Genomic DNA, 27,410 nt, shown 5'->3' on the forward strand with positions numbered 1-27,410 from the left:
GTTTCCAGGAAGGCATCCATTTCATCCAGATTGCTCAGTTTATTGGCATATAGTTGTTGATAATAATTTCTAATAATTGTTTCTATTTCCTTGGTGTTAGTCGTGATCTCTCCCCTTTCATTCATAATTTTATTAATTTGGGTCCTTTCTCTTTTGTTTTGGATAAGTCTGGCCAGTGGTTTCTCGATCTTATTAATTCTTTCAAAGAACCAACTTCTAGTTTCGTTGATCTTATCTACCGTGTTTCTGGTTTCTAATTCATTGATCTCTGCTCTAATCTTAATTATTTCTCCTCTAATGTGTGGTTTAGGCATCGTTTGTTGCTTTTTCTCTAGTTCTTTAAGGTGTAGAGTTAGTTGGTGAATTCGGGATTTTTCTATTTTTTTGAGTGAGGCTTGGATGGCTATGTATTTCCCCCTTAGGACCGCCTTTGCAGTATCCCATAGGTTTTGGTCCAATGTGTTTTCATTCTCATTGATTTCCATGAATTGTTTAAGTTCTTCTTTGATTTCCTGGTTGACCCAAACATTCTTGAGCAGAGTGGTCTTTAGCTTCCAAGTGTTTGAATTTCTTCCAATTTTTTTCTTGTGATTGAGTTCCAGTTTCACAGCATTGTGGTCTGAGAATATGCAAGGAATAATCTCAGTCTTTTGGTATAGGTTGAGACCTGATTTGTGACCCAGTATGTGGTCTATTCTGGAGAAAGTTCCGTGTACGCTCAAGAAGAATGAGTATTCTGTTGTTTTAGGGTGGAATGTTCTGTATATATCTATGAGGTCCATCTGGTCCAGTGTATCATTCAAAGCTCTTGTTTCCTTGTTGATTTCTGCTTAGATGATCTGTCCATTGCTGAGAGTGGAGTACTGAGGTCTCCTACAATTAACGTATTGTTATCAATATGACTTTATTTTGGTTAACAGTTGGCTTATGTAGATGGCTGCTCCCATGTTGGGGGCATAGATATTTACAATTGTTAGATCTTCTTGTTGGATAGCCCGTTTAAGAATGATATAGTGTCCTTCTGTGTCTCTAACTACAGACTTTAGTTTAAAATCTAATTTGTCTGATATAAGAATTGCTACCCCAGCTTTCTTTTGAGGTCCGTTGGCATGGAGGATGGATCTCCATCCCTTCACTTTCAGTCTGGATATATCTTTAGGTTCAAAATGAGTCTCTTGTAGACAGCATATGGATGGGTCCTGTCTTTTTATCCAATCTGCAACCCTGTGCCATTTTATGGGAGCATTTAGGCCATTCATGTTGAGAGTGATTATTGAAAGATATGAATTAATTATCATCATGTTGCCTGTGAAGACGTTATTTTTATAGATTGTGCCTCTAAATTTCTGTTGTATATCACTCTTGGGGTCTTTCTCCTTTTATAGAACCCCCCCTTTAATATTTCTTGCAGGGCCAGCTTAGGGGTCACATATTCTTTCAGTTTCTGCCAGTCTTGGAAGCTCTGCATCTCTCCATCCATTCTAAATGACAGCCTTGCTGGATAAAGTATTCTTGGCTGCATGTTCTTCTCGTTTAGTACCCTGAATATGTCTTGCCAGGCCTTTCTGGCTTGCCAGGTCTCTGTGGATAGGTCTGACATTATTCTGATGTTCCTCCCTCTGTACGTAAGGAATCTCTTCCCCCTAACTGCCCTCAAGATGGTTTCCTTGGTTCTAAGATTTGGGAGTTTTACTATTACATGCTGGGGTGTTGGCCTATTTTCCTTGATCTTGGGATGGGTCCTCTTTGCCTCTAGGACATGAATGTTTGTTTCATTCCCCAGATTAGGGAAGTTCTCAGCTACGATTTGCTCGAATACATCTTCTAGTCCCTCTCTCTCTCTACTCCCTCTGGGATTCCAATAATTCTGACATTGGAATGCTTCATGGTGTCACTTATTTCTCTGATTGTATTTTCATGGATTCTGAGTTGTTTTTCCCTGGCCTCCTCTTTTCCCTTTTTATCTATTAAATTGTCTTCCAGGTCACTAATTTGTTCTTCTGCCTCACTTACCCTAGCTGTTAGATTATCTAGATTAGACTGGATCTCATTGATAGCATTTTTAAGTTCTGCCAATTCAGCTTTCATTTCTGCCCTCAGAGACTCTATGTTGCCATTAATGGATTTCTCCATTCTAGCTATTGTCTTCACAATTGCTAGCCTGAATTCCATCTCCGACATCTTGGTTATACCTGCATCCATTTGTAAATCTGCAGCATAAGTCATAATCTCTGAGTCTTTCCTATTTTGGGGGTTCCCCCTTCTAGTCATTCTGTTGAGGGGTTGTTGAGGGAATGTATAAAGTCCAAATTATTGACCAGAATCCAAGCAAGATGCACCTGTTTTCTTTTTATTTATTTATTTATTTATTTATTTGACATAAAGAGACACAGCGAGAGAGGGGACACAAGCAGAGGGAGTGGGAGAGGGAGAAGCAGGCCTCCCGCTGAGCAGGGAGCCCGATGCAGGGCCTGATCCCAGGACCCTGGGACCATGACCCGAGCCGAAGGCAGACGCTTAACGACTGAGCCATCCAGGTGCCCGAAGATGCATCTGTTTTCTAGGGACCTTGGGGTTGCTGGCCTCTTGTTCTCCCAGCCTGTCTTCTGGGGGAGGGGCCTACTGCGCTGTTACTCAGGCAACCCCGTTTGGGCGGAGTTGCCCTGCCCCCCTGTGGCAGGGGATGGGCTCAGTGGGACTCAGTTTGGGGGGCTTTTGTTCTCTGGTGGCTTTCCCTGGCGGCTTTCTGCGTCTCTTCTGCGAGTCAGAGCAGAAGAGACCGTTTCCAACCCTCTGCCTCAGAGCAGAGAGATCGCAGTTTGTTCTTCAGTGAGCGCTCCAGGCCACGCTGTCTCTGTTTCTGTCTGTGCTGCTATAAACTGCAGCGTCCTGGGTTGTGCGCCCCTCCGCAGTGCTCCCAGTCCTGCCTCCAGGTCGGGGCACGTCTCTGCCCTTTGTGCTTCTAAAACCGCCAGCCGCTCCCAGTTCACACGTGCGACCCTGCCGCTCTGGGTTTCCGCCCCGGGGGCTGCCCTAAAGTCCTTTCCCTGCCCCTACCAGTCTGCGAGTCTGTGCCCTGTCCCCAGTGAGCAAGGCTGTCACTCACCGGAGGTGTAGGATCCCCACGGCCAGGCATCCTCCCGCTGCCGTTTATCCTCCAATATCTGCCCGTGGAATCACAGCTCCCCGCTTCGTACCTCGAAACCAACTGCCTGCGATATTCTGTTTGTAGAGATCCAGATCTTCTTACATCTCAGGCTGATTTTGTGGGTGCTCAGAGTAGTCTGGTAGATTTCCAGCTCAATTCCGGGGACAAGTTGGAATAGGGTCCCCTACTCCTCTGCCATCTTTTCCCCCAATTAGAAATCAGCTTTTAAAAGGATCTCTGCTGGTGATTATTATGTGCATTAAAATTTGGGAAACACTAGCTAATAATTTCTAGAAACACGCCTGAAAGTTATAGGAATTATAGACCTGACAAAAGCTCATAGCTTCCTGACAAAAGCTCATAGCAGAAAGTTATCAAAGGCCCTTATATATGCAATACCTACTTCTGCTAAGAAGTTTCTTGGTAAACTATTTAGATTTTCTTATATTCAGATCATAATCCAGTCTAAACAAAATACCTGGTTATGCTGTATGAACACTATGGCTTAACTAACTTTCCACATTGTTTTCAAAAGCTTGTGGGTACCACCTTCTCGATTTTAAAGCATTCTTTTAGGGTGATCATCTTTCACTGTGAAATTAGGTCATTTTGCTACAAAGAATGTTTTCTGTCTGTGGTGATGTTGGTTTCAGAAAAATTCATGTATGTAAAAATGGTGTTGGTTTTGATATCATCTTTTAGCTAGGCTCTTGAAAAACACTTGGCTGTGGCAGAGTTTTCTTTGTGGTCAGAGAAGAATTCATTTTTCTGTGTGCTATTATGCTGGCAACCGCTTGTGATAACTTACAACTCTTAAAGCCAAGTGTCATATTTGATAAAGGACTAGTATGCACAGTATATAAAGAACTCTCATGATTCACAAATCAAAAAATCCAATTAAAAATTGTCAAAATATTTTAACAGATACTTCATCAAAGAAGATATATGGGTGGCAAATAAACACATTCGTAATAAATATCATTAATCATTAAGAAAATGCAAATTAAAACTCTAATGAGATACTCCTACACACCTATTAAAGGGTAGAAAGAAAGAAACAAACTTGACAATATCAAGTCCTAGCAAGGGTGTGGAGCAACTGTAACTCTCATCCATTACTGGTAGGAATGCAAAATGGTATAGCTACTTTGGAAGACAATTTACTAGTCTCATAAAACTAAACACTCACTTACCATATGACCCAACAATCCTGTTCCTAGGTTATTTATCTACCCAAGATAAATGAAAATATACACTCACATAAAAAAATTTGTACATGAATGTTCATAGCAGCATTATTAATGATAGCCAAAAAGTGGAAAAAACTGTATGTCCATCAACTATTTTTTTATTTTTTTATTTTTTTTTGAAGATTTTATTTATTTGACAGAGAGACACAGCAAGAGAGGGAACACAAGCAGGGGGAGTGGAAGAGGGAGAAGCAGGCTTCCCACTGAGCAGGGAGCCCAATGAGGGCTCAATCCCAGGGCGCTGGGATCATGACCTGAGCCGAAGGCAGATGCTTAATGACTGAGCCACCCAGGCGCCCCCTGTCCATCAACTACTGAATGGATAAATAAACTGCAGTACATTCACAATGGACTGCTAACTGGCAATAAAAAGAAAAAAAAAACCTATCGATACATGCAATAACATGGATTAATCTCAAATGTGTTATCCTAAGTGAAAGAAACCAGACTCAAATGGCTACTTACTGTATGATTCCATTTATATGACAATCTGGAAAAGGTAAAATTATTGAGACAGAAAACAGATGAGTGGTTGCACGGGCTGGGCATGAGGGAGGAGACTGACTACAAAGGGGCATTTTTTTTTTTTAGGCAATGGAAATGTTTTATATCTTGATTGTGGTGGTGGTTACATGACTGTGTGTGTTTGTCAGAATAAAAGAGTTGAGTTTTACTCTGTGTAAATTATATCAAAACCCTGATTTAAAAAAAAGGGCAAACTTGGACATAAACTGATCTGACACACAACGCTTTTCTGAATTTGAATTCCAGTTAGTGTGTGAAGCTTCCAATATTAGAACTCTGTAGGCGTTCTGGATGAGTGTTTCTAGCAAGCATTTTGCAGGATAGTTCCAGCTTATTAAGCTGTAAGATAGACCAAAGGTGTTAGAAACAAAACCTAGTTCTGATGTACAGTCTCCAGACATGGCTCCCCATGGTGAGGAACAAAATAAATTTGGCCCCACTATGCTGCCTTTCATCCCTTCCCTGCAATGCAACCAGCCATGCCATCATTAGGATCCTAATGAACCCTGTGGGGCTTCTATACTTAGATCTCAGGTTGTTTAATGGATATTTTGGGCCTTTGAGAGGGTCCCTGGATACTACTTGAGAATGAGAAACTCATCATGAGAAAATTGTGCAATATATTTGCTCATGAATCAACTGATTGAGCCTTTTAGCCAGTGAATTTGCCAGGCAGGTGATGAGTGGAACAGTGGACCATGCAATAAAGTATTTCATCTATTATTCAGGTATTTTTTGCCTTAATCTTGCCTTTTTTTTAATAAAGATTTTATTTATTTATTTGTGTGTTTGTGACAGAGAGTGATGCACGCATAAGCAGGGGGAACAGCAGGCAGAGAGAAGCAGGCTCCTTGTTGAGCAAGGACCCTGATGCGGGACTCGATCCCAGGACCACGGGATCATGACCTGAGCTGAAAGCACTTAACCAACTGAGCCACCCAGGTGTCCCTTAACCTTGCTTTTAATTGCATTCATTACAAAATATCTGGAGGATTTGTAAAAAAAAAAAAAAAAAAAAGTAAGTGGGATAAAACACTGGAAATTTCAGTTTTCAGCTAAAGCAGAATTTATATTCTAGTTCAACATGTTGGTCCCATAGTTTTACTTCATGTAAGATAAGTTAAATATATCTAATCCCTTTGAATGATGCCTGAATATCTATTTCCTAGAAAAATCTACAATTAATTTTCTCAGGCTTCACTGATGGCTCCTCAAGATCCATTCACTATTTTATCAAAACTCAGGATTTTAATCCCTTGAATCTTTTTTCTTTGACACAAAAGACTGGCATACTTACTCTGGGCTAGAACAATGTCCTCAGCACTAGACAAGCAGTTTGGAATTATGCTGCTGCTCCCAGTCAGACTGAAAAAATAACAGAGAAGGCCAAGTTTGGGAACCCAACTACCAGCCTGGTCTAGCTCACTTAACACCCTTTCTCATTAGGAAAACAGAGGCAGTCCCCTCTCTGTTTACCAATCTCTTATATTTTGCAGGAAATCTCTAAGTTCCTGGCTGAATTATTGAGAGAAGCTCTTTGAAGCCAATGAGTTTCAGTGTTAGGAATGAGAGCTTCTAAGAGTGGGAAAGTGGATGGGCAAGGCTAATATGCAAATTCATAAAATAGGGCTTAGTTTCAGTTTGTGCATTCTCTAATCTGAAACAGACTCCTCTACCTTTGCTAGGTGATTGACTCTCAGGGACAAAAAGTTTGAGCTTCCAAAAGTACACTTGAGTTTTTAAATGGTAACCCACCATGGCAGGAGCTTTAGATTACTTTCATAGTATGAGAAAGGATTTTTATTTTTTTTTTACTCCAGGCACATTCTTTGGGCCACAAGTTAGTCTACAATTTTATTAAATACCTATTATTTGTCAAGATTATTAGGCACTGTGTAGGTTGAGGGAGAAGTTGCAAAGGGGAGACCAAAATGACTAAGAGTTAGATACAAGTACCTTACAATTTAGTGGGTGCAAAATATAGTGGATCTATATTTAGAATTTTTGTTCCCATGGAACTTTGATTAGTTTGAAGTCAAGGGGGAGAAGGGCATTGTTATGTCTATTTAGAGATTTAACAGTTCCTGAGCATCTCAAAGATTCAGTCTTGCACTGGCCAATACAGTGGAAAAAGGAAAGATCTTTGCTTTGAGTTGGTGGTATATGGATGGCTTTAAGAGTACTAGGTTTAGGGGTGCCTGGGTGGCTCAGTCGGTTAAGCATCTGCCTTCAGCTCAGGTCATGATCCCAAAGTCCTGGGACAGAGCCCTGTGTCAGACTCCCTGCTCAGCGGGGAGCCTGCTTCTCCTTCTCCCTCTGCTGCTCCCCCTGCTTGTGCTCTCTGTCAAATAAATAAATAAATCTTAAAAAAAAAAAAAAGAGTACTAGGTTTAGATCCAGATCTGCAATTTAATAGCTGATGTGACTTTGGCTGGTCCTCTCATTTATAAAAACAGGATAATAGTAACATCTCATTGAGCTAATATGTGAGTTAAATACACATACATGTAAAAGCTTTAACTTAGTGCCTGACACAAAGTAGATGATCCATGACTAGAAGTCATTACCATTATTACAGTGTCCCTGGGGAGACAGAACCCATAGGGAAAGAACTTGAAAACACAGAAAATAACATGCAAGTGATAACATACCAATGAATACCATATGAATAGCTGTATGTTTTACAGGAATAAAATAACCTGCAAGCAAATCCAAAACATGTTTCATTACTCACAAACCCTATTGCATAAGTCTCAGGTGAGAGTCTAGATTACTCCAGGCTAAAGCCATGAATTTTTTGAAATTCAGCACTTAAGATCCAAAAGTAAACAATAGATTGGGCAAGGTCCTAGAGAGAAAAGGCAGTTTTTGTGGTGGGGCCTGGCTTATATTTAGTGATTATAAATTTCCTTTGACAGCTTTTAGTGGGAGTGACTGTCTTACAAAATTCCAACAGAGAAATGTTTTCTGGACAGTCTTACTTGTCTTTGGAGTAGGTCACCACCTGCATTAATTTTAGAGGACTCCGTCCCAGCTTTTATTTTTCCCAGACGTCTGATGTCTAAAACCTTATAGGTTATTTACTTTCATTTAATAATCTTTTTTCTTCCCCAGTTGAAAGGCAAATATCCCTGATGGAGGAGTCAAGATCCAAGACAATGCTGCTTAATCCCTATTCTTGCCCTCACTTTATACTGTGGCTACTTTGATATACAAACTAATCCTGATTCTAGACTGTCTTACATGGATCTCTGCCTCTTGTGATTATATGTAGTCTCCAGCTTGTTTGTAAATTCCTCCAGGGCAGAAATTACGTCAAAAGATTTTGTAAAATATTGGTTTACCTTAACCTTTATTATCCCTTACCTTAAACCTGTATAGCATAATTCAACATCAAAAATAGGTGAATAGTAAAAGAGTAAATTATTATTGTTGATTATTATGACCTGGTTTCCCTTTCTATAATCCTGAACTGTAATGTGTTCTCTAGTATTTTCAGAACTAGAAATTACAGAGCAGACTGTGATTATAGCAGACAGTTCCAAACCTTCTGGAACCATTTCAAAAGGCAACATAAGACTACAAATTAAGAAGGAAAAAAAAAAAAAAACCAACACCAACCTCTGAACAATCTCAGAAACTGATCCTTACTCACCAAGAAGCTTAGATATAGCTGAACAGACTGTTCAAAAAAGAATCTTGTTCTCTTTCTGTCTCAAACGTTATCCAGTAAAATTTATGTTCACTTTGGGTGAATCTGTAGCAAAGCCCACTCATAAGACATTTCAATGTCTTGCTTGGTCTTTCAGTACTCACATGGAAATGAGTCATTAGCATGGAAAGCTGCTCTACAGAATCTTCTAAAACAAATCCGTTTTTTTCTTTAAATATTTAAAAAAATTTTTTTAAGTAAACTTTACCCCTAATGTGGGGTTCACACTTACAACCCCAAGATCAAGAGTCATGCTCTACTAACTGAGCCAGCAAGGCGTCCCAAATCCATAGGGTTTTGATCTGCTAAATTTGAATCTAGACTACCAACAGACTTATTTCCCTAATTTTTCAGTCTAATTTTTTTGTCTGTTTTTGTGAGTTTAGGGTGTATTTGGCAAAAAACACATCACCAAAAAACAAGTCATTTTTCATTTCTACTGAATACTGATTTTGAGAAAATATATTCAAGGAAAAGGTAAAGAATTGCTGGTGAGGCCTTTATAGCTTTTAACTTGGGTTAGTGAAAAAAAAAAGTGGAGCTTAGGGAGTGCAAGTGGGGTTAAGATACTTTGGAGTCATTAAAATAAAAAGCAGGAGCTACTTTTGTGTTTTGTGGGAAGGGGACTGGAAATGCTGGATTAGGAGCAAGGCTCACCTAGGACACTTGGGTTGTTAGGACTCAAGTCACAGCACTTTCCAAAAATCTGAAAATGAAATGGGGCAGGGTTTTCTCATTCTTGCCCAAGATGAGGTATCTCGAGCTGCGATTACCTTGAGTAAATTAATTCTGTGAGTATTTACTCCTAATATGTAAGGGGGTACCTTATCAGGTATGGGGTAAGATGGAAGGGAGGGGGTGAAAACAAGTTCAAAGACATAAAGGGATTTGCCCAAATGTACTAGTAAGTTTTTAAGAGAACCAGGTTTCCAAATCGATGTACTTGGCAGTACAAGCTGCCTCAGAGACTGCAGTAAGACAACGACGACTCTAGGGTTAAACTCTTCCATTGAGGTAGCATGCACCTCAGGGATGTGTGAGGGCTTCTCAGAAGAGGCAAGATTTGGGTATTTTCATAAACTAGAGCAAAAATCCTTATCTCGGGGCTTAGGAAATAATGAAACATGCTAAAAATACGCTTAAAACACCCTGAGGGAAGTTCATTAACGATAACCAAAATTGACTTTAGAAAGAATAAAACTTATTTTTTTTCTCATTTTTCTACTGCCAATTACAAATAATGTAATGAAAATATTCTTGACTGAATTTAAAAGACGCTGAATGCGAAGAGAGTACAGTGGGTGAAGAAAAAGAAGAGAGAGGCGGGTCCGAGTTCCTAGCACCGCCGGCCCCACCCCCACCCGGATCCGGGGAGAGAAAGCTCGCCCCCCGGCCCCCGGAGCAGGGCCCCACTTCAGCGCTCCCACGGGATCCTCGCTCTAGCCCCGCCTCCGTCCGGCTCCGCTCCATCCCGCTCCGGTAGCCCAGCGCCTCTGCGGCGAGTGACGGAATAGCGAGGCGGGACTTCCGGCGTTTGAAAAACTTCCGGCGGGAACCGGAAGATGCGGTCATACACACAGCATCCCGGGCCTTCTGACTCGCCGGGCGGGAAGGTGAGCTGAGCGTCCGCCTTGGCGGTGTTCCTGAGGGCTCGCGTGAGCGCGGCGCCCGGGCTCCGGTATTTTTGGGGCCATTTAAAAAGTTCGGAGCGCTCATTTGGGAAATAACATCCCTTTTTAAAGTGAGAAGTTTCATTACATTTTACGGTCTGCGGTCTCTATCTTCCAACCTACACCCGGAAAACCCCTCCTAGCTGCCGCGTGTCACCTGGCGCGTCTTCTCAGTCAAATTGCAGCTCTTAACGCGTAGGGGTAGACATGGGGAAACCCAGGCAAACCTAGATTATCTGTATACCTCAAGTTATCAGAGATGGGGGAGGAAGCACCCTTTTCAACTAGCACATCATGGCCTTGACTGCATCCACCGCATCCTCAGCAGTGTGTATGGCATATAGGAGGCGCTCAGTAACTCTTGAGGAAAGGAATGAATGAATGGGAACTCTCTAGGCAACTTTCCTCGAACCTCCCACGCGCCAGAATGTTATTAATATGTTTGTGGAATGGGAAACAAGCCTAGTCTTGCTGTTTGGGGCTCTGGGTTCTAGCTACATAACTAGAACATAGGTTTTCCCTTTGAGTAAACCATTTCACTTCACTGGATTTCAGGCTTCTGAGATTAAAAAAAAAAAGAGGCTCTTTCCAGGTGTATTACTTTATTATGGAGGGATCTTTGCTGACATTCCAAGCACTTCATTTTGTACTCGGAAACTTCTTTAGGTGCCTCTTAAAAACGTGTTCCCCTCTGCTCTTCTTAAGATTTCTAATTGTGGTTTTCCCAATTTTAATGTAATATTTGTGTCTGCAGGTTTTCTTCATCCCCCCCTTCCCTTGATTTTTACTTGCCCTAGTTTAGTGCCTCCCCCCTTAGTAATATCACAGCATCTGATTTTGAATATGCTCATGTGTCCACAGAGAAAAGACAACTTTGAAAATGAAAAATCTCAAGCTGCTAAGAATGTTCTTCTGTACCATCACTCTTTAAAAAAAAAAAAATAATAATAATGAGTGCCTTGTGTGCAATTGCCTAATAGTGATGGGGAAAAATGTATACTCTTCTATAGAGACCATGTTGTATATATTCTTACATTCATTTAATAAATAGTTATTAACAGCTATTAAGTGCTAAGCTCTGTGTTATGCAGAAGTGAGTAAGGCAAATGTGGTTTCTTCATGGTGTTTACTGTCATGAAGTAAACATGGGGGATGCAGACAATGAACAAGGATAATTATAGATTGTGCTTTATATAGTACTGTATGAAGGAAGTAAATAGGGTCCTATAATAATATTATATCTGGGAAACCCATTTTAGGCCTGAAATGCTGAGCTCTAAGAGATGAGAAGGAGCCAGCCTATTGATGAGCAGGGAGAATAGTGTTTCAGGCCGAGTGAACCTGGGAAGGCAAAGAATCGTGATTGTTACAGTGACTGAAACAATTGTGACTGTGGCTGAAGAGCGGCAGCACATGGTAAATGTGGTTAGAAAGGTAGGCGGGAGTGGCATTTTAGAAGGCCATGGTAAAAAATATGATTTGATTCTAAGTGGATAATGGAGTGGAAAGCCACTGAATGGTTTTTAAGCATTTTCTAAATGATCTTTTGGGTTGATATGTGGAGAATGGGTAGTAGAGGCAAAAGGGGAAGCAGGGAAGCCAGTAGAGGCTATTATAATAGTCTAGATAAGAGATATTGGGGACTAAAGACTCACTGGAGATCATAGAAATTTAACCTATTTTTTTTTTTTAAGATTTTATTTATTTATTTAATAGAGAGAGAGAGACAGCATGAGAGGGAACACAAGCAGGGGGAGTGGGAGAGGGAGAAGCAGGCTTCCAGCCGAGCAGGGAGGCCAATGCGGGGCTCGATCCCAGGACCCTGGGATCATGACCTGAGCCGAAGGCAGTCGCTTAACCAACTGAGCCACCCAGGCACCCCTAACATATATTTTGGTGGAAGAATTTATGTTATTTACTAATAGACTGTGGGAGGTGACAGAAAAAAAGATTTGCAAGGCTTTGGCTTAGCAAATGAAACTTTAGAGGATGATAGATGTATTCAGTATTTTGGTTGTGGAGATGTGTATACATATGCCAGAACTTATCAAGTTTGTACACTTTAAGCATGTACAATTTATTGTATATCAATTATAGCTCAATGAAGCTGTTAAAAATTTTCTAAGGTTCTGGCTCAGCCATCCATTTAGGTGGATGATGGTGTCATTTACTGAGATGAGAAAGACTGGAGTAGGAGTGGGTTTTAAAACAAGAAATGGTTGTCAAGATTTCATTGTGGGTATGTTACATTTTAGGTAACTTTGAGGCATCTGCATAGTTTCATAGGCAGTATGGATAGTTTATTATGTAAATCTGTATCTTAGGCAAGATTGGAATGGAGATATTAGGATTGTTATTAAGTAGGTGATACAGATATTTAAAACCATGGAAATGGATGGAATTTTGTTAATCTAACAAATCCTATGATATGAAGAAAGGGGACATGGGAGGAGTGGAGATGGAGAAACTTCTCCCAAGAACATTGGTTTTTAAACTGGAATATGAATATTCTTGGGATATACATGGCATAGGCAGTTTTTAAGAAATAATTTCTAGGTCCTTAGTTTCTGTATACACTCTTTCTAAAGCCGATCAGTCTGAAATTGACCTATGTGCTCATGCATGTTCTCTTTTCCCACCTCCCTTTTCTTTTTTTAGAGAGAGTGCGCCCATGCACATGTATGAGGGGAGGGGAGAGGCAGCAGGAGAGGGAGAGAGAGAATCTTAAGCAGGCTCCACACCCAGCGCGGAGCCTGCTACAGGGCTGGATCTCACAACCCTGAGATCATGACCTGAGCCAAAATCAGAGTCTGAAGCTGAACTGACTGAGTCACCTAGGCACCCCCCCCCACCTCCCTTTTCAAACTCATTATTTTTCTGCTTGTCAAAAGACAAGTTTACATCTTACTCATCTTTCAATGGTAACATTGCTTCCCGGGTGCCTAATTAAGGGGCATTTGGGAATACTTGTTTCAGGGAAGTTTTCTTTAATGGGTAATCAGAATTTTATGAGATTGCCAAGGGTTTGTCTACTCCTATTTTAAACCCATTTCTATTAAGGATGAAGTGTGGAGTGAGAACTGGTGCGTGGTGGTCTGTAAGGGAATGTTCTGAATTCAGGTATATTGTAGAATAGGGTGGTGGGAGTAGATGATTTGGTTGGGTTGTTTGTTGGGAAACTTAGTATGTTCAGGTTTTTATTTTGGGGCTGTTCAAATTGTCCAGAGAAGAGTCTTTCCGTTCTCTTTGGAAGGTAAGGATCTGACTAGGAGCTTGGTGGGAGACGAGGACTGGGGGGAGGGATCCTCTATATATTTAGCATTCAGTCTGTATGGTTCCCATGCCCACAACTATACTTGCTGTCCTCTAGTCCAGAAACTCTTTTTATCCTCTTCAGTGAATAAACCTCCACATGTTTTCCTGGGGCAATTGCTTAATAGCATGAAATAGAGTGGGGCCTCTAGAGATTTCTTTGCCTCAGACAGCTTACACCAGCCCTTAGTCCCTTCATCCATAGTTCCAAGGTATTAGGTACTGCTTCTTGTGATTTTTTTTTGAGGATAGTGCAAAGCAGATCAGTTTGCTTCTGAAATGCTCCCACTGCTGACCTGGAATTTTAATTTTTATGTAGTGAAATCTGTCTTTTTGGCTTTTGAAATTTTGAGTTATGCCTAGGAAAACTTTTATTCCCCCACCTCTACTCCAAATTATGAAAATGATCATCTTTATTTTCTGTAGTACTTTTATAGTTTTATTTTGTACATTTTATTTTTACTTATTTTTTAAAAGATTATTTATTTATTTATTTGACAAAGAGACAGCGAGAGAGGGACACAACCAGGGGGAGTGGGAGATGGAGAAGCAGGCTTCCCGCTGAGCAGGGAGCCTGATGCCGGGCTCGATCCCAGGACCCTGGGATCATGACCTGAGCCGAAGGCAGATGCTTAACGACTGAGCCACCCAGGCGCCCCTATTTTGTACATTTTAAGTCATTAGTCAGTGTGGAATACATTTTTGTTCAGGATGTGGTAGTAGGACTTAAATACTTGTTTTCCTCCAGAGGGATACCTTGTTGTCTTAATACCACTTATTGAATAATTCATTTCTGCCCTGGTTTAAAATGCTACCCCATCATACACTAATTTTCTCTGTTTGCATTTTTGTTTTATTCTGGTAAAGTACATGTGACACAGAAATCAAAAGTTACCCATTCCTTTATGATCAATATCTAGAAGCACTTGTTTGAGGAAGGATGACCTGCATAAACATAAAATGCCACAAAGTGGGATGAAGGAAAAGATGGAAGATTATCTTGTCTACTTCCTGGAGACCCTTTTCCTTTTGTCTCCTGCTTTACTCTGAGTGCTCTCTTGGCTAATAGTGCTACACTTCCTGGAGTTGAGCTATGGAACCGAGGGCACATGTTCTGTTTTTTTGAGAACCTGTTTGGTATTTCTGTGGTATTTCTATTCCTTTCTCTTCTAAGTGGAAGTTAGAACCAGAGGCATTGTAACATATGACTGGTTTAGAAACTTTTTTAAAGGGTTCCAAGCATGTCAGAGTCTCATGTAGTTTTTGTGGTTTGATATACACTCTTTAGGTAATATATTATCTAAAGTGAATTTGCTTACTTCCTATATTATAGGATGTCTCTGGTTATTTGTCTCAATTTCTTAAAGCACTAGGTCTTTGAATTTGGTAAATATTTTCTAGGGACATTAGTGATTGTTTTTTTTATTTTCAAATAAGTGTTTTATTTAAATACTGTAAATTTTATTATAAGGGAATGGATTATCTTGTTTTAGGAATAACCTGGCTGCTTATTCAGTCCATCAACATCATTTATTTGACTGTCAACTTTATAGAAAGGCCTTTCTTTTATATTGTGAGAAAATATAAAAGTGGGGAAATACTTCTTACAGTTTAATAAAGGATTTTATAATTTGCTGACTGATGAGCCATCTAATAGCACTTGTGGTATATGCAAGCATATAACTCTAACGAAATTAAAAATTGTCACCCTGTTGGAGCTTACATTTTTCCAAAGATGGTACATACTCATCAGGCTTTTAAACCATTCGAAGGCTGTTAGCTGCTCTTATAGTTGGCAGCTGCGTGGGAGGGGAAACCAGTGTTCAGGCTTTTGAATGCTTCTCATTTTTTTTTCCTGTGGCATTTTTTAACAGCAGAGCTATTGGAGCGTTAGTTTTGAATGGCACATCACTTGGTAGACAACATAAGTGATCAGTCATTCAAGTGATTCAGATCATGCTGATTTTATATTCTGTTTCTTCCAGATGTCATCATTGCCAAGAAGAGCAAAAGTAAAGGTCCAGACTGTGGTATCCAAAGATGAATTCTCTTCCTTGTCTGAATTGTAAGCATATTGGCTTCATATGGGGTTAGGAGAATGATGTATATTTTCAGGAGGAATGCATTTTGTCACTTACTAATGAAAGTCATTTGTGTCTTTTTCATTCATTCATGAGACAAATGTTTATCGAACTCATGCTGTGTCTCAGGCGCTGTTTCAGTGTTGGTGTTAAACTATTGAACAAGGAGAGAGAAAGTAACAAACTAAATATATAACATGATACTTACACTAGAATATGAGCTCCATGAGAGCAGGGAGTTTTTTATATCACTTCAAAGTAGGGTTTCCCAAACTCAGCACTACTGATCAGGTAATTCTTTGCTGTGGAGACTGTCCTTTGCATTGTAGGATGTTTAGCAGCATCCCTGGTCTCTACCAACTAGATGCCAGTCATATCTCCCCAGTTGTGACAATCAAAAATGTCTCCAGACATGGCCAGATATTCCCCATGGGGGCAAAATTGTCTCCGGTTGAGAACCTCTGCTTTAGAGCACTGTAGTGTTTGTGCCCTGAAGATATTTGTTAAATAAGTGACTGATGAATGTTAGGCAGTAATAAGTACTCTAAAGGAACATAAAACAGGGCAAGGGAGAGCGTGGTCAGTGGTTCTGGGCGGGGGACATCTTGGATATAGTATTCAGGAAAGTTCTTTTGGAGGATGTGGCAAGAGATTTAAATGAAATTTGGAAGTACTATAACTTGTAAAGATCCAAGTAGAGGGAGCAGAGCAGCAAGTGTGAAGATCCTATGGCAGGAACAAGCTTTGTGTGTTCAGGGAACAGTAAGACCAGTGTGGCCAGACAAGAGTCACCAAGGCAGAGAGTGATTGGAAATGAGATGGGAATGGGCAGGACCTAATAGGCCATGACAGATCATTATGATCTTATTTGAAGTGGTGTAACTGAACCAACATGAGTTTGCTCCTTGGTGAGTCACAGATACACCAGGTGGAGTTGTCATGCAAGGTAAACTTTATTTGCAGCAAATAAAGAGATCATGGGGAATAGCTGGGGAGTAGCTTTCAAAGCCTCCAAAGAGAGTGAATGGGTACCTTTTGTTTAGGGTTAGGATGAATATTTAGATAGGGAAGCCTTGTCATCTGTGTAGAGGCAGGCATCAGGTCGTGCGTGCACCTTAAGGAATCATGCCTATATATACATTGTATGTCATGTAAATGAGGCTGAGCCTCCTCTTTGGGCAGAGATTTTAGTATTATGATGAGGTAAAGGTAATTGCCAGTCATTCCAGGGGTCGCTCCAAGGTCCGTCTGCTCAGGCGTGAGTCAGGGCTTTAGCTCAAAGGGGCTGAGTGGTCTGGGCCAGTAAGAGGTCTTGTCAGGGCAGTTTCCATCACCTGAAGGGTGGTTTCGGGTTTCATTTGCCTGAATTAAGAGGTAAGCTGGAAAAAACAGCTTAAGGAAAAATGTAAACAAAGCAGGTGGGCAATAAAGGTCAGGTCTTGGGGTCTAGCCAGTGACAGTGGGTTGGAAAGCCATTGGAAGGCTTGGGGCAGGGATGTGACATGCTCTGGTTTACATTTGTAAAAGATCATTCTGATTTCTTGGTGGAAGACAGACCGTAGGGGAGCAAGAATGGAAGCAAGGGTTTAGTTAAGGAGATTACTGTAGAAGCCTAGGGTCCTGGAAGTGAAGGTGGTGAGAAGTAGTCTAATTTGGGATATATTTTGAAGATAAACTAGACCAGATATGGGGATGGATTAGATTTGGGGTGTGAAGGAAAGACAGGAATTTGGGGAAGACTGGAAGAGGATCACGTATGAGGGTGGTAAAATCAAGGGTTCTGTTTTGGACTTGGTAAGTTTGAGATGATTGTGAGGCATCCAATGAAGGTATATATACAAGTCTTGAGCTCAGGTCAAGTGGGAAAGGGAGATAGAAAATTGAGATTCCTCTCTATTCCGCTTTCGAATAAGATAGGTCATTTAGTAAGATTGCTTACAGGAGTGCTGAGGACTGAGTCTTAGAGTATCCCAACATTGAAAGGTTGGGGAGAGGAAGAGCGGTAAGCAAAGGGACAAGGAGAAGCTGGAGAAGCTGCCAGGGAAGTAGGAGGAAAACCAGGGGCGTGAAGACCTTGGAAAGACCTGGAAGGTGTGAAGGATGTGTTGTAAGAAGTGACGGCCGGATGCCAGTAATAGGTCAGGTATGGTTAGTGGGAGATGACTTAAAACTGCCTCACGTATCATAAAATAATACCTGTTCTTATGTTTTTCTTTCTGATACCTGAAAGCCCTTTTGTATCTGTCATGTGACTTTTGCAATGTTCCCCTATGAACTGGGGTCCGCGCTCCTGCTGGAATGAAGTTGTTCTGCTAGTTTGGAGATAGTATGAGCAGAACCCTGGTTTCCTGTTTCCTTAGTTTTCTAATTCTCCCTCCTTTCAATGCCACTGCTGTGTGTTAGGTGAGTTTAAATGATTTTGTTTGTTTTTGCCTACTCTTAGGCTTTAGTTTGCATCTGCTTCTGAAGAGAACTCACTGGGGGGGTGGGGGGAACTATCAGTGGCTTGACCTAGGAGAGCATAATTTAGAAGAAGTTATTTAATCAGGTTTTTGCCTCCAGGCAGAACTTAAAACCATTCAAAAAGCCAGATATCCCTATTCACTAGCCTTAGTGAAGGAAGTGGTTGTCCTTCCCACCAATACTGACCTTTTACATTGGGGGTAGACGTAGATTTAAGTGGGTTGGCAGGAGCATGATGTTACTTTACCAGAGTTCACATGGCTATTTTTCTTCTGCTGTTGCTGTGAGTTTGATTCATGGATTGTTAGAAAGTACTGTATCTGCACCTGATCCGGTCTAGGAAACAAATCCATTCTGTGAAAGGGAAAAACAAAACAAAATGAAATGGTTAATTGAAGCATTTGGAAGGGTCTTGGTGCTAGCTTTTTATGTAGTTTAGGGTGTTTCCTAGCACCATTTCCCATTCCTTACATTGGTCTGAATAAGTAAATTTGATTATCACTTAGGAAATTGTTTAAGCACTTTTCTCTGTTATAATGGTAAACCTTACAATGACTATGGTGTGACACCACTCAGTAAATTGCTTAAGGTAATAAATGGTTTCCTCTGTTTTGAATGTGTGTGTGTGTGTGTGTGTGTGTGTGTGTGTGTGTGTGTGAGGGGAATGGAGGGATGCCTAGCCTCTAATATCACATCCCATTCCCCTCTCACTCACCAGAGGGGAATGGAGAGACCTGTGATTCATAGCATATCAGGGGCTATTTTTACGTTGGTCCTCGATCAACTCTTGTTTTAGTACTTAGCTATATCTGTTCATAGCCTGTGCTCATATCACTCCATTTTATATTAAACACCTCCTACCTTATTTTTCTTTCAAGAAGCATGTTTCTTTTGCCTTTAGCATTTAGCTTCATTTTTCCTAGATATTTTTCTGTCAATTTACTTTTAGATCATCTGTCTCTGAAGAAGATGACAAGGAAGATAGTGCCTGGGAGCCCCAAAAGAAAGCCCCCAGAAGTCGTAAGCAGCCTGTTCCCAAAGAATCCAGACCAAAGAGGGTGCCGCGAGTGAAGAGGACCACCCTACAGATCAGTGATGGCTCGGAAGGCGTGGCTGTTAAGGAGGAGCTGGTAGGTGCTTGAGTTGGGTGGAGGGAACTCTGTAGTGCTTTCCTAATTGGTGACGCTACTTTCTCCTTACAGAGAGCGAACAGTGTAGGTAGTTGACAAAAGTGCAGGGCAGTGGTATTCTCTACCGCAGGCCATAGTAGTGTTTATCATTAGACCCACTGTGTTGGAGGGGAAAGAATATTTATCAACTGACATATTGATGTATTTTGCTATAAGCAAACGATGTATTTATACTAATCTGGATTAAAACAACAACAGCAATAAATTACAGGCTTTGTTGCATTACAAAAAGTGTTGTGCATTTCCAAAATCATTCTCTATGGTATTCCGCTAAGAAACTGCTTCCATGGTACATTTGAAATAATACTCTTTCAGTATGCAGTAGAAACCTGACTTTTCAGGGACACATTTATTGTGTATAGTAGAGGACATTATATTGTACCTGCTTTGCTCTTAGGGCTTTTATTTAAATCAGTCTTTCTCCTGTTATCCAGTACCTCTGTTTCTTCATCTTTACATACAAGCTTTTCACTGAACACACTTGAATGGATGAGCAGGCTTTACCTATAGCTGAGAAAGTATTGACTTCTATCATCTTGTTGGCAAAATTTGGAGGTTTTTCATTAAGCATGGCAGGGCTGCACCTAAAAGTAGCTTGATTGCCTAACCGACGAAATAGCTCTTAGTTCAGTGGTTCTTGGCATTAGGGTCATAAACCCTTTGAGAATCTGATAAAAGTTATGAACCCTCTCTTCTGTAGAATGTGCACGTGCCTAGCCTCTAAATATTAAAATATAGCCCAAGAAGGTACAGCTTAAGAACCCTTGTGGTGATTTCTTGATCCTTCCAGTGATGCTCAGTTATATGTGTATAAAAAAGAATTCGAATAGAAAGTCTTTCACTTGAGAAACATTCTGGGGGGTTTTTAAAATTTCTTTCAGAATTGCCAAAATTCACCCGTTTTATACCTCAGCGAGAGCACATGGAGCATGTTAGAAGACTTCATTTCATTAGGTTTGGCGTTCTGCTCTGCTGTAGCCACCACTGAACAAAATAATTGAAAACCTTATTTTGGGTAGAATTAGAATTGGTAGCCTCCTTATAACTTTATTTTTAGCAAACATCATAGACAAAATTAATCGTTATTTAGCCTCTTCCTCTCTATGTTGCTGGCATTTACCAACCCGGTGGCCACTCCATTCATTGAAGACTTTAGCTCAGCTCCACTTCTCATCCCCTGTCCGCCACCTTCTGCTGTTGTTCTTGGGGATTTCCCTTCCACTGGGATGAACTCCCTGGGGCCCTGTGTTCTTGGTTCTTTGACCTCCTCATCTCCAGGGACTGTGTCTTCTTCTCTGCCTTCACCACCCCTCTCAGGAACTCAGCCTGAATCTTGCCATCATCAGAAACTGTGCTACTGACATTCCTTTTCAAGCATCCTGCATTCGGAGGACCATCTTACCATTTCCTGTTCTCCCAGCTCACTGTCCAGGTGCCCTCACGGCCACACTTTTCCAGCCTCGTCACATCTTGGTAGCTCTCAACCCGGGCAGCTTGAAAAAATGCCAGTGCTGAAGCCCCTGTCCTAGACCAGTTAAATATGGAAAGGATTGTGGGGGTGGGGGTGGGCCCAAGCCTCAGTGGTATTTCTTTCCTAAAGCTCTCCTGTGACTTCTGTGGACAGGGGCCGAGGGCTACGACCTAATCCATGGACTCTAGCGCTTCACCAGATCTGCTTCACGCATCACTATCAGTCAGCCCTTTTCTTTTCCTACCTTACCTAGTCCAGGCCACAGAATCTCTCATTTCAGTCACTTTTTATTAGCCTCACCAGTTCTGCCCTTGTTTCCTTCCGTGACACAGGGCCGATCAGAGCCGACACTGGGTGAGCCATCGCCTCTGCTCTGCCAGCACCGAGCAGCTGAGTCTTGTGGAGAACAACCTTGACTGATTTTGTTTCCCTTTAGATTCATAATCTCAGACCTCAAAATTACACTAAGAATACCTGGTAGACTGCTTCCTTTTCTCTGGCAGATGTGTTTTTCCAGTTTTTTTTCTCGTTTCTTAAACTTCCTAAATTCCTTTCTCTCCCTCTCAGCTGATGACGTTGCCTTTTACGTATTTGCGAACACAGGAAGCTCCTCATTATCTCACAACCAGGCTAGCTATGTTTGCGTTCCTCTTTTGTCCTGTTACGATGGAGGAAATGTCATCCTTCCTGTCCGGGATTAGTCCCACCGCTGGGGCTGTCGTTGCCGTCCCCTCTTGCTCAAGGTTTGTGTGTCTTCAGTCATCCCCTTTCTTTTTTCTCATCAACTTTTATTCCAGTGGCTCAATTGCTACAGAGTATAAAAACGCTCTTTTAAATCTAATTTTTAAGAAGCCTCCCTTCAGCTCCTTATCCGTCTCCAGTTATCTGTCAAGCTCACCCAGTACAACACAAGCCAAGGCCAAAGCCTGCTGACTGATTTGACTGGAAAAGACACATTGAGCTACTTTTTTGCTTTAGATAGTTGACTGCTTTCAGAGACAGCAAAAAGAAGAATAGTCACATTCTTTTTGGAGTCTTGGGTTTAGTCATAGGCTACATAATAACCATGTGGAGTGTTAAGGCTGGTTAAAAAAACAATAAAGGCAGAAGAAAATGAACTTTGATTATTCAGTCTGCCAAAGATTCAGGTTGAACATAAGGAAGAAAAATGTTCTCATGGGGCTTACTAAACTTGAGTATATCACTGAGACAGGCTGTAGAATCTTAGAAGCTTCATAAAATGGAGAGATATTTCCCTATGTTTTCAATAGTTCAGATCTACCTCTTTCAAACTTTTGCCCTTTGAATTCTTTTACACTCTTAAAACTTATTGAGGACCCCAAGGAACTTTTGGTTATGTGGGTTATTGATATTGATATTTACCATATAAAAATTAAAAATGAAAAATTAAAATATTGATTAGTTTTTTAAAAAACCTAGTACATGTTAATGCAGCTAATTTTTATTTTAATGAAAAATAAATATATATTTTCCCAACCAACAACAAAAAATTAGTGAGAAGAATGACATTTACATTTTTACAGATGTCTTTAATGTCTGACCTACTAGAATATAACTGAAATGTATAAAGAAAACCCACCTCCACACAGATATGTATTTGGAAAAGGGAGACGTGTTTTAAAAGCTTTTTCGGATGGATATTCTTATTTGATGTGGTACCAAAACTCAGTAAATGGTAGTTTCTTAAAAGTTTGTTTCATTGTGGAATCTGAAACCATATTAATGAACTTCTTATACTCTACTACATTAAAATCCACTGGTTCGTGTTATTTGAATGGGTCTTCTACCCATGCATGATTTTATGACATATATTGGTCATTTGAAAAATATCGGTTCACTGATTTATGCAGATCTTCCAAATGTTAGCATCTTTCATTATCTCATGTCAAAAAAACACATTTGTTAATATAACCTCCAGTCTCATCACAGTGTTGGGAAGCTGTCAAGTTCACAGTGGATACAATTTTCCAAAAATTCTAATTTTCACTTTTAAAGCCTGAAATTTACTACTGGTTGCAAATGTCAGGTATTTCCTTAACGTGACGGTCTCAGTTCATTTCTGAAAAAATGTCCACCAGATACCCAAGTCTGAATAACCATAGTTTGTCAGTCATTATTTCAAGTAAAAATGGTGCTTTATGGAAAAAGAAGCTGGTTCAGTTCACAACTGAAACGGGTGCATGAGAGCTTTTGTTTGAGACGACCACTGCACATCCGTATGCACTGGCATGCAGCAGAAGTGTTTTATGTGTACTCACTATTTCAGCATAGAGTATTAAAAAGGTGTGTTTTCAAGGACTGAGACCTTAAAAATTAGTACTTTATTTATTTATTTATTTATAAATAAAGGCTCCATGCTCAGTGTGGGGCTTGAACACACAACCCTGAGTTCAAGAGTCACATGCTCTACCAACTGAGCCAGTCAGGCACCCCTAAAAATGAATACTTTTTAAGTGCATTATTAAATGGAACTTAGATCGTTTTGCTGCAAGTGTGGCAGTGAAGGGAACAGTGATTGCTACTACTGCTTGGTGCCATTGCTCTTGTACTATCAGTAAAATGTCAACAGGAAAAGGCAAATCGTGTCTTAGCGTTATTATGAATAGAGTGTGACCTCGCAGATACCCTGAAAGGGTCTGTGGACAACACTGAGAAACACTAGGCAAATCTTGCCTGAAGACTCCACAGACGATGCCTTTAAGTGTCTTTATGATTGCTGACTTTTCTTTTTTTCCTCTCGGTCATTTTACTTTTTCTTCATTTCTTTGTCTACTTCCTTTTCCCTCTACTAGGAAGTGGTCTAGTATGGTAGTGGCCGTAATGATGGTGGGATCTGCAGATGTTTTAGTGCTTATCAGCAGCCAGGCAACATGTTCAACATTTCGGTTGTGTGAGCTTACGTAATCCTCACAACAACCCCTCAAGGCAGGTGCTATTACTATCCTAACTTTATAGATGAGAAAGCCAAGGCAAGAAACGTGAAGTGATTGCTCATGGATAATAGATAGTAGGTGATGGAACTGGGTTTCTAAGTTAGCAACATGATTTTGTCAGCATTTCAGGAACCAATATATCTCTCATGGGTGGTTTTACCTCAGCCGTGCTCATAAGAGGGATGTGTAAAACCAGAGTACTGATTTAATAATTAATGATTTGATATAATAATCACAAGGACATGAAATTTTTTCTGACTGGTGTTGTCTCTCCTCAGAGGCTGAAGTAAGTAGGCACTTAAATAAGAATCGGAAATTTACTCGATGAGCATGGATCCAGATTGGGAGAATTAGATAAATCCATTCTATTGGATTTGATGAATGCCTACTGTGGTCTAGGCATTATGTTTGTCACAATGACATCAAATGTTTTAAATGCACGAATCTAAGGTAGTCTGATGTATCCATCTCATAGGAGGGCTGCTCTTACCATTGGGACCAAAATACTCAGAGTCTGTTTGCTAAGCTTTCCTCTTCCTTGTACATTGCTTAGAAGAATGCTGATCATCTTTGCGTTTTACAGTTCCTCTTTTTCTGCTGCTCTATGGCTGACAGCCCTCTGTATGGTTGACACCTTTCTTTTACTATATCAAGTTATTTGATCGGGTTATTATCAACTCTTATGGACATAGGAGTCATTCTATTTTTATATCTCTGTTCTTATCCATTATGTTTCAGCTAAAAATGTAATACTCAGAGGGCTATCTAAGGTACATCATTTCCAGGTTAGGTATTGGTGGGTGGGTATTAGGATGGGGACGCTCTTTATAGTAGTTCCCAGTATTTTCAGTAGTCAGTAATTCTGGAAAAATACCTGATAGGAGAGAAAATTGAATTTTGACTGAAGAATAGTTTGGGAGTTCTTCTTTTATTTGAGTTTGTGCCATCTGCATCTGCTTAGGTAACCAGAAACAGGCTAGCTTGTGAAATTGTAAACTCCATACAGGTAGCGTCTGTATGTTATTTACCACTCCAGTGCCAAAATGAATGCCAGGTGTCATTCCTTCACACCTGTGCTGTCATGAGGGGTGGGGGTGGTGGAGAGAGTGGCCCCTGGACACTAGTGTGGACTATTATGTAGATTCTTCCTAAAGAAAAATGCCTGACACCACTCTGCTGTCATGCTGTGTTTTCTGTTCCCTAGCCTTCTGCATAAATTGGTGGCAGGTATAGTCTGTTGAGTTTTATGAGTGTGTGAGTTGTTACTTTTTTCCCCCAAAGGGTTGACTTTTTTTTTTTTTTTAAAGATTTTATTTATTCATTTGAGAGAGAGAGAATGAGAGACAGAGAGCATGAGAGGGAGGAGGGTCAGAGGGAGAAGCAGACTCCCTGCCGAGCAGGGAGCCCGATGCGGGACTCGATCCCAGGACTCCAGGATCATGACCTGAGCTGAAGGCAGTCGCTTAACCAACTGAGCCACCCAGGCGCCCCAAAGGGTTGACTTTTGATTGCAAGTTTTAAATCTTGGTTTTTCCAGCATGCGTAGACTTATCCTTTACTCATTTTAAAAAATGAAACTTTTTATTTCTAGATAATTATAGATTCACACACAGTTATAAAAAATGATACAGAGATTGTGTACCCTTTAATTTCTTCCAATAGTGCATTTTACAAAACTATAGTAAAATACCACAACCAGGATATTTATATTGATAAAATCTAGGGATCTTATGAGATTTCTCTGTTTTTTTTTTGTATTCATTTATTTGTGTATTTCTGTATGTTTAGTTCTGTACAATTTTATCACATGTATACATATGTGTATCCATCATCCAGAATGGTTCCATCACTACAAGAATCCCTAGTACTGCCTAGTATTTCCCTTTTTGTAGCCACACCCACCTCCCTTCGGACCCTTACCCCCATCTCGACCCCCCCAGTAACCACTAATTTTTTTGGGATTGTTATATAAAGCATAAATCATTAATGTTATGTAAATTATAAGGTATGTAACTTTTTGCAAATTGCTTTTTTCCCCCTCCATTCAACATAGTTTCTGTGAGATTCTTCCAAGTTATTGTGTGTATCAATAATTTGTTCCTTTTTATTGCTGAATAATATTCCAGAGCATTTGGTTTTTATCTTTTAATTCTCATGTGTTCTATTTGTGGTTTGATAGAACAACTCTGTGGCTATTGCTGATGTTGATTTGGAAGACAGGAAAAATAAATTGGATAGCGTGAAGACTCTGAAAACAAAGACAAAACGGAAGAATTCAGCTCAGTCACCTTCGGGTCAGAGGACCAAAAAGCTGAAAGTTGATGAAGAAACCAACATGGTCAACACTGCCGAGACACCATCCACGAGCACCGTGTGGGAAGGTGCATGCAAGAAGGAAGAGAATGAAGATGACTTTACATTTGGTCAGTCCCCTTTAAAGAAAATGAAGACTGAAACATGTCCTCAGGGGCAGCCTGTGAGGTTTCCAGCAAATGCCAACAGCATTAAAGAGGAGGTGGAAATGAACTGGGACATAGTACAGGTATGTGTAGTCATTTTAGTTTGTGGGGTTCCTTTCTTTTTGACTAGGATAGGAGTGCCACTGGCTAAGAAAGTGTTGGGAGTTTTCAGGTCTCTTTTCAGTTTTGCCAGTGATTTTTTTTTTTCTTATTTTATTATGTTAATCACCCTACATTACATCATTAGTTTTTGATATAGTGTTCCGTGATTCATTGTTTGCGTATAATACCCAGTGCTCCATTCAATACATGCCCTCTTTAATACCCATCACCAGGCTAACCTATCCTCCCACCCCCACCCCTCTAGAACCCTCAGTTTGTTTCTCAGAGTCCATAGTCTCTCATGGTTTGTCTCCCCCTCCCAATTTCCCCCCCTTCATTTTTCCCTTCCTACTATCTTCTTTTTTTTAACATATAATGTATTATTTGTTTCAGAGGTACAGGTCTGTGATTCAACAGTCTTACACAATTCACAGTGCTCACCATAGCACATACCCTCCCCAATGTCTATCACCCAGCCACCCCATGCCTCCCAGCCCCCACCACTCCAGCAACCCTCAGTTTGCTTTCTGAGATTAAGAATTCCTCATATCAGTGAGATCATATGATACATGTCTTTCTCTGATTGACTTATTTCACTGAGCATAATACCCTCCAGTTCTATCCACGTCGTTGCAAATGGCAAGATTTCATTCCTTTTGATGGCTGCATAATATTCCATTGTATATATATACCACATCTTCTTTATCCATTCATCTGTCGATGGACATCTTTTGCCAGTGATTTCTGGAGGCTTTGGCCACTGGTGTCTATCCTAGGTATGCTGTTTCATATTATAGCTCATCATCATAAGCTCTTGAGCTAAGAGCTGTGACCTCAGGTGAGGTGGGTCTCTGCCATGGTGTTTTGGTGAACATGAGTCTCTAGAGAGATTACACCAACAGACTGGGCCCTCATAAGTTCATTGTGAAGGTTTTGTTTCGAACTTGGACTGTATTTCCCGATAGAAGTAGTGTGAGTGATTAGGACATTGGCCTTAGTACAGCTCTAATTCTTAAAGTAATGTTGTAATATACTGTAAACAAGGTCTAGAAATTTCTTAGGAAAAGTCTATC

General features: G+C 40.5%; 1 protein-coding gene across 2 annotated transcripts in view; it reads left to right on the plus strand.

The window, feature by feature from the left end:
- Positions 1-10,190: 10,190 nt before the first annotated feature.
- SRBD1 (S1 RNA binding domain 1) overlaps positions 10,191-27,410 on the plus strand; it is a 207,856-nt gene continuing 190,636 nt past the window's right edge. For both annotated transcript variants that reach the window (XM_078056613.1, XM_078056614.1), the window contains exons 1-4: positions 10,191-10,248; positions 15,603-15,682; positions 19,111-19,291; positions 25,956-26,318. In XM_078056613.1, the coding sequence (XP_077912739.1) occupies positions 10,198-10,248; positions 15,603-15,682; positions 19,111-19,291; positions 25,956-26,318 (675 nt within the window). In that variant the 5' untranslated portion in view covers positions 10,191-10,197. The remainder of the gene's footprint in view (positions 10,249-15,602; positions 15,683-19,110; positions 19,292-25,955; positions 26,319-27,410) is intronic.

The sequence above is a fragment of the Halichoerus grypus genome, chromosome 10 (genome assembly GCF_964656455.1).
Source record: "Halichoerus grypus chromosome 10, mHalGry1.hap1.1, whole genome shotgun sequence".
NCBI lineage: Eukaryota > Metazoa > Chordata > Mammalia > Carnivora > Phocidae > Halichoerus > Halichoerus grypus.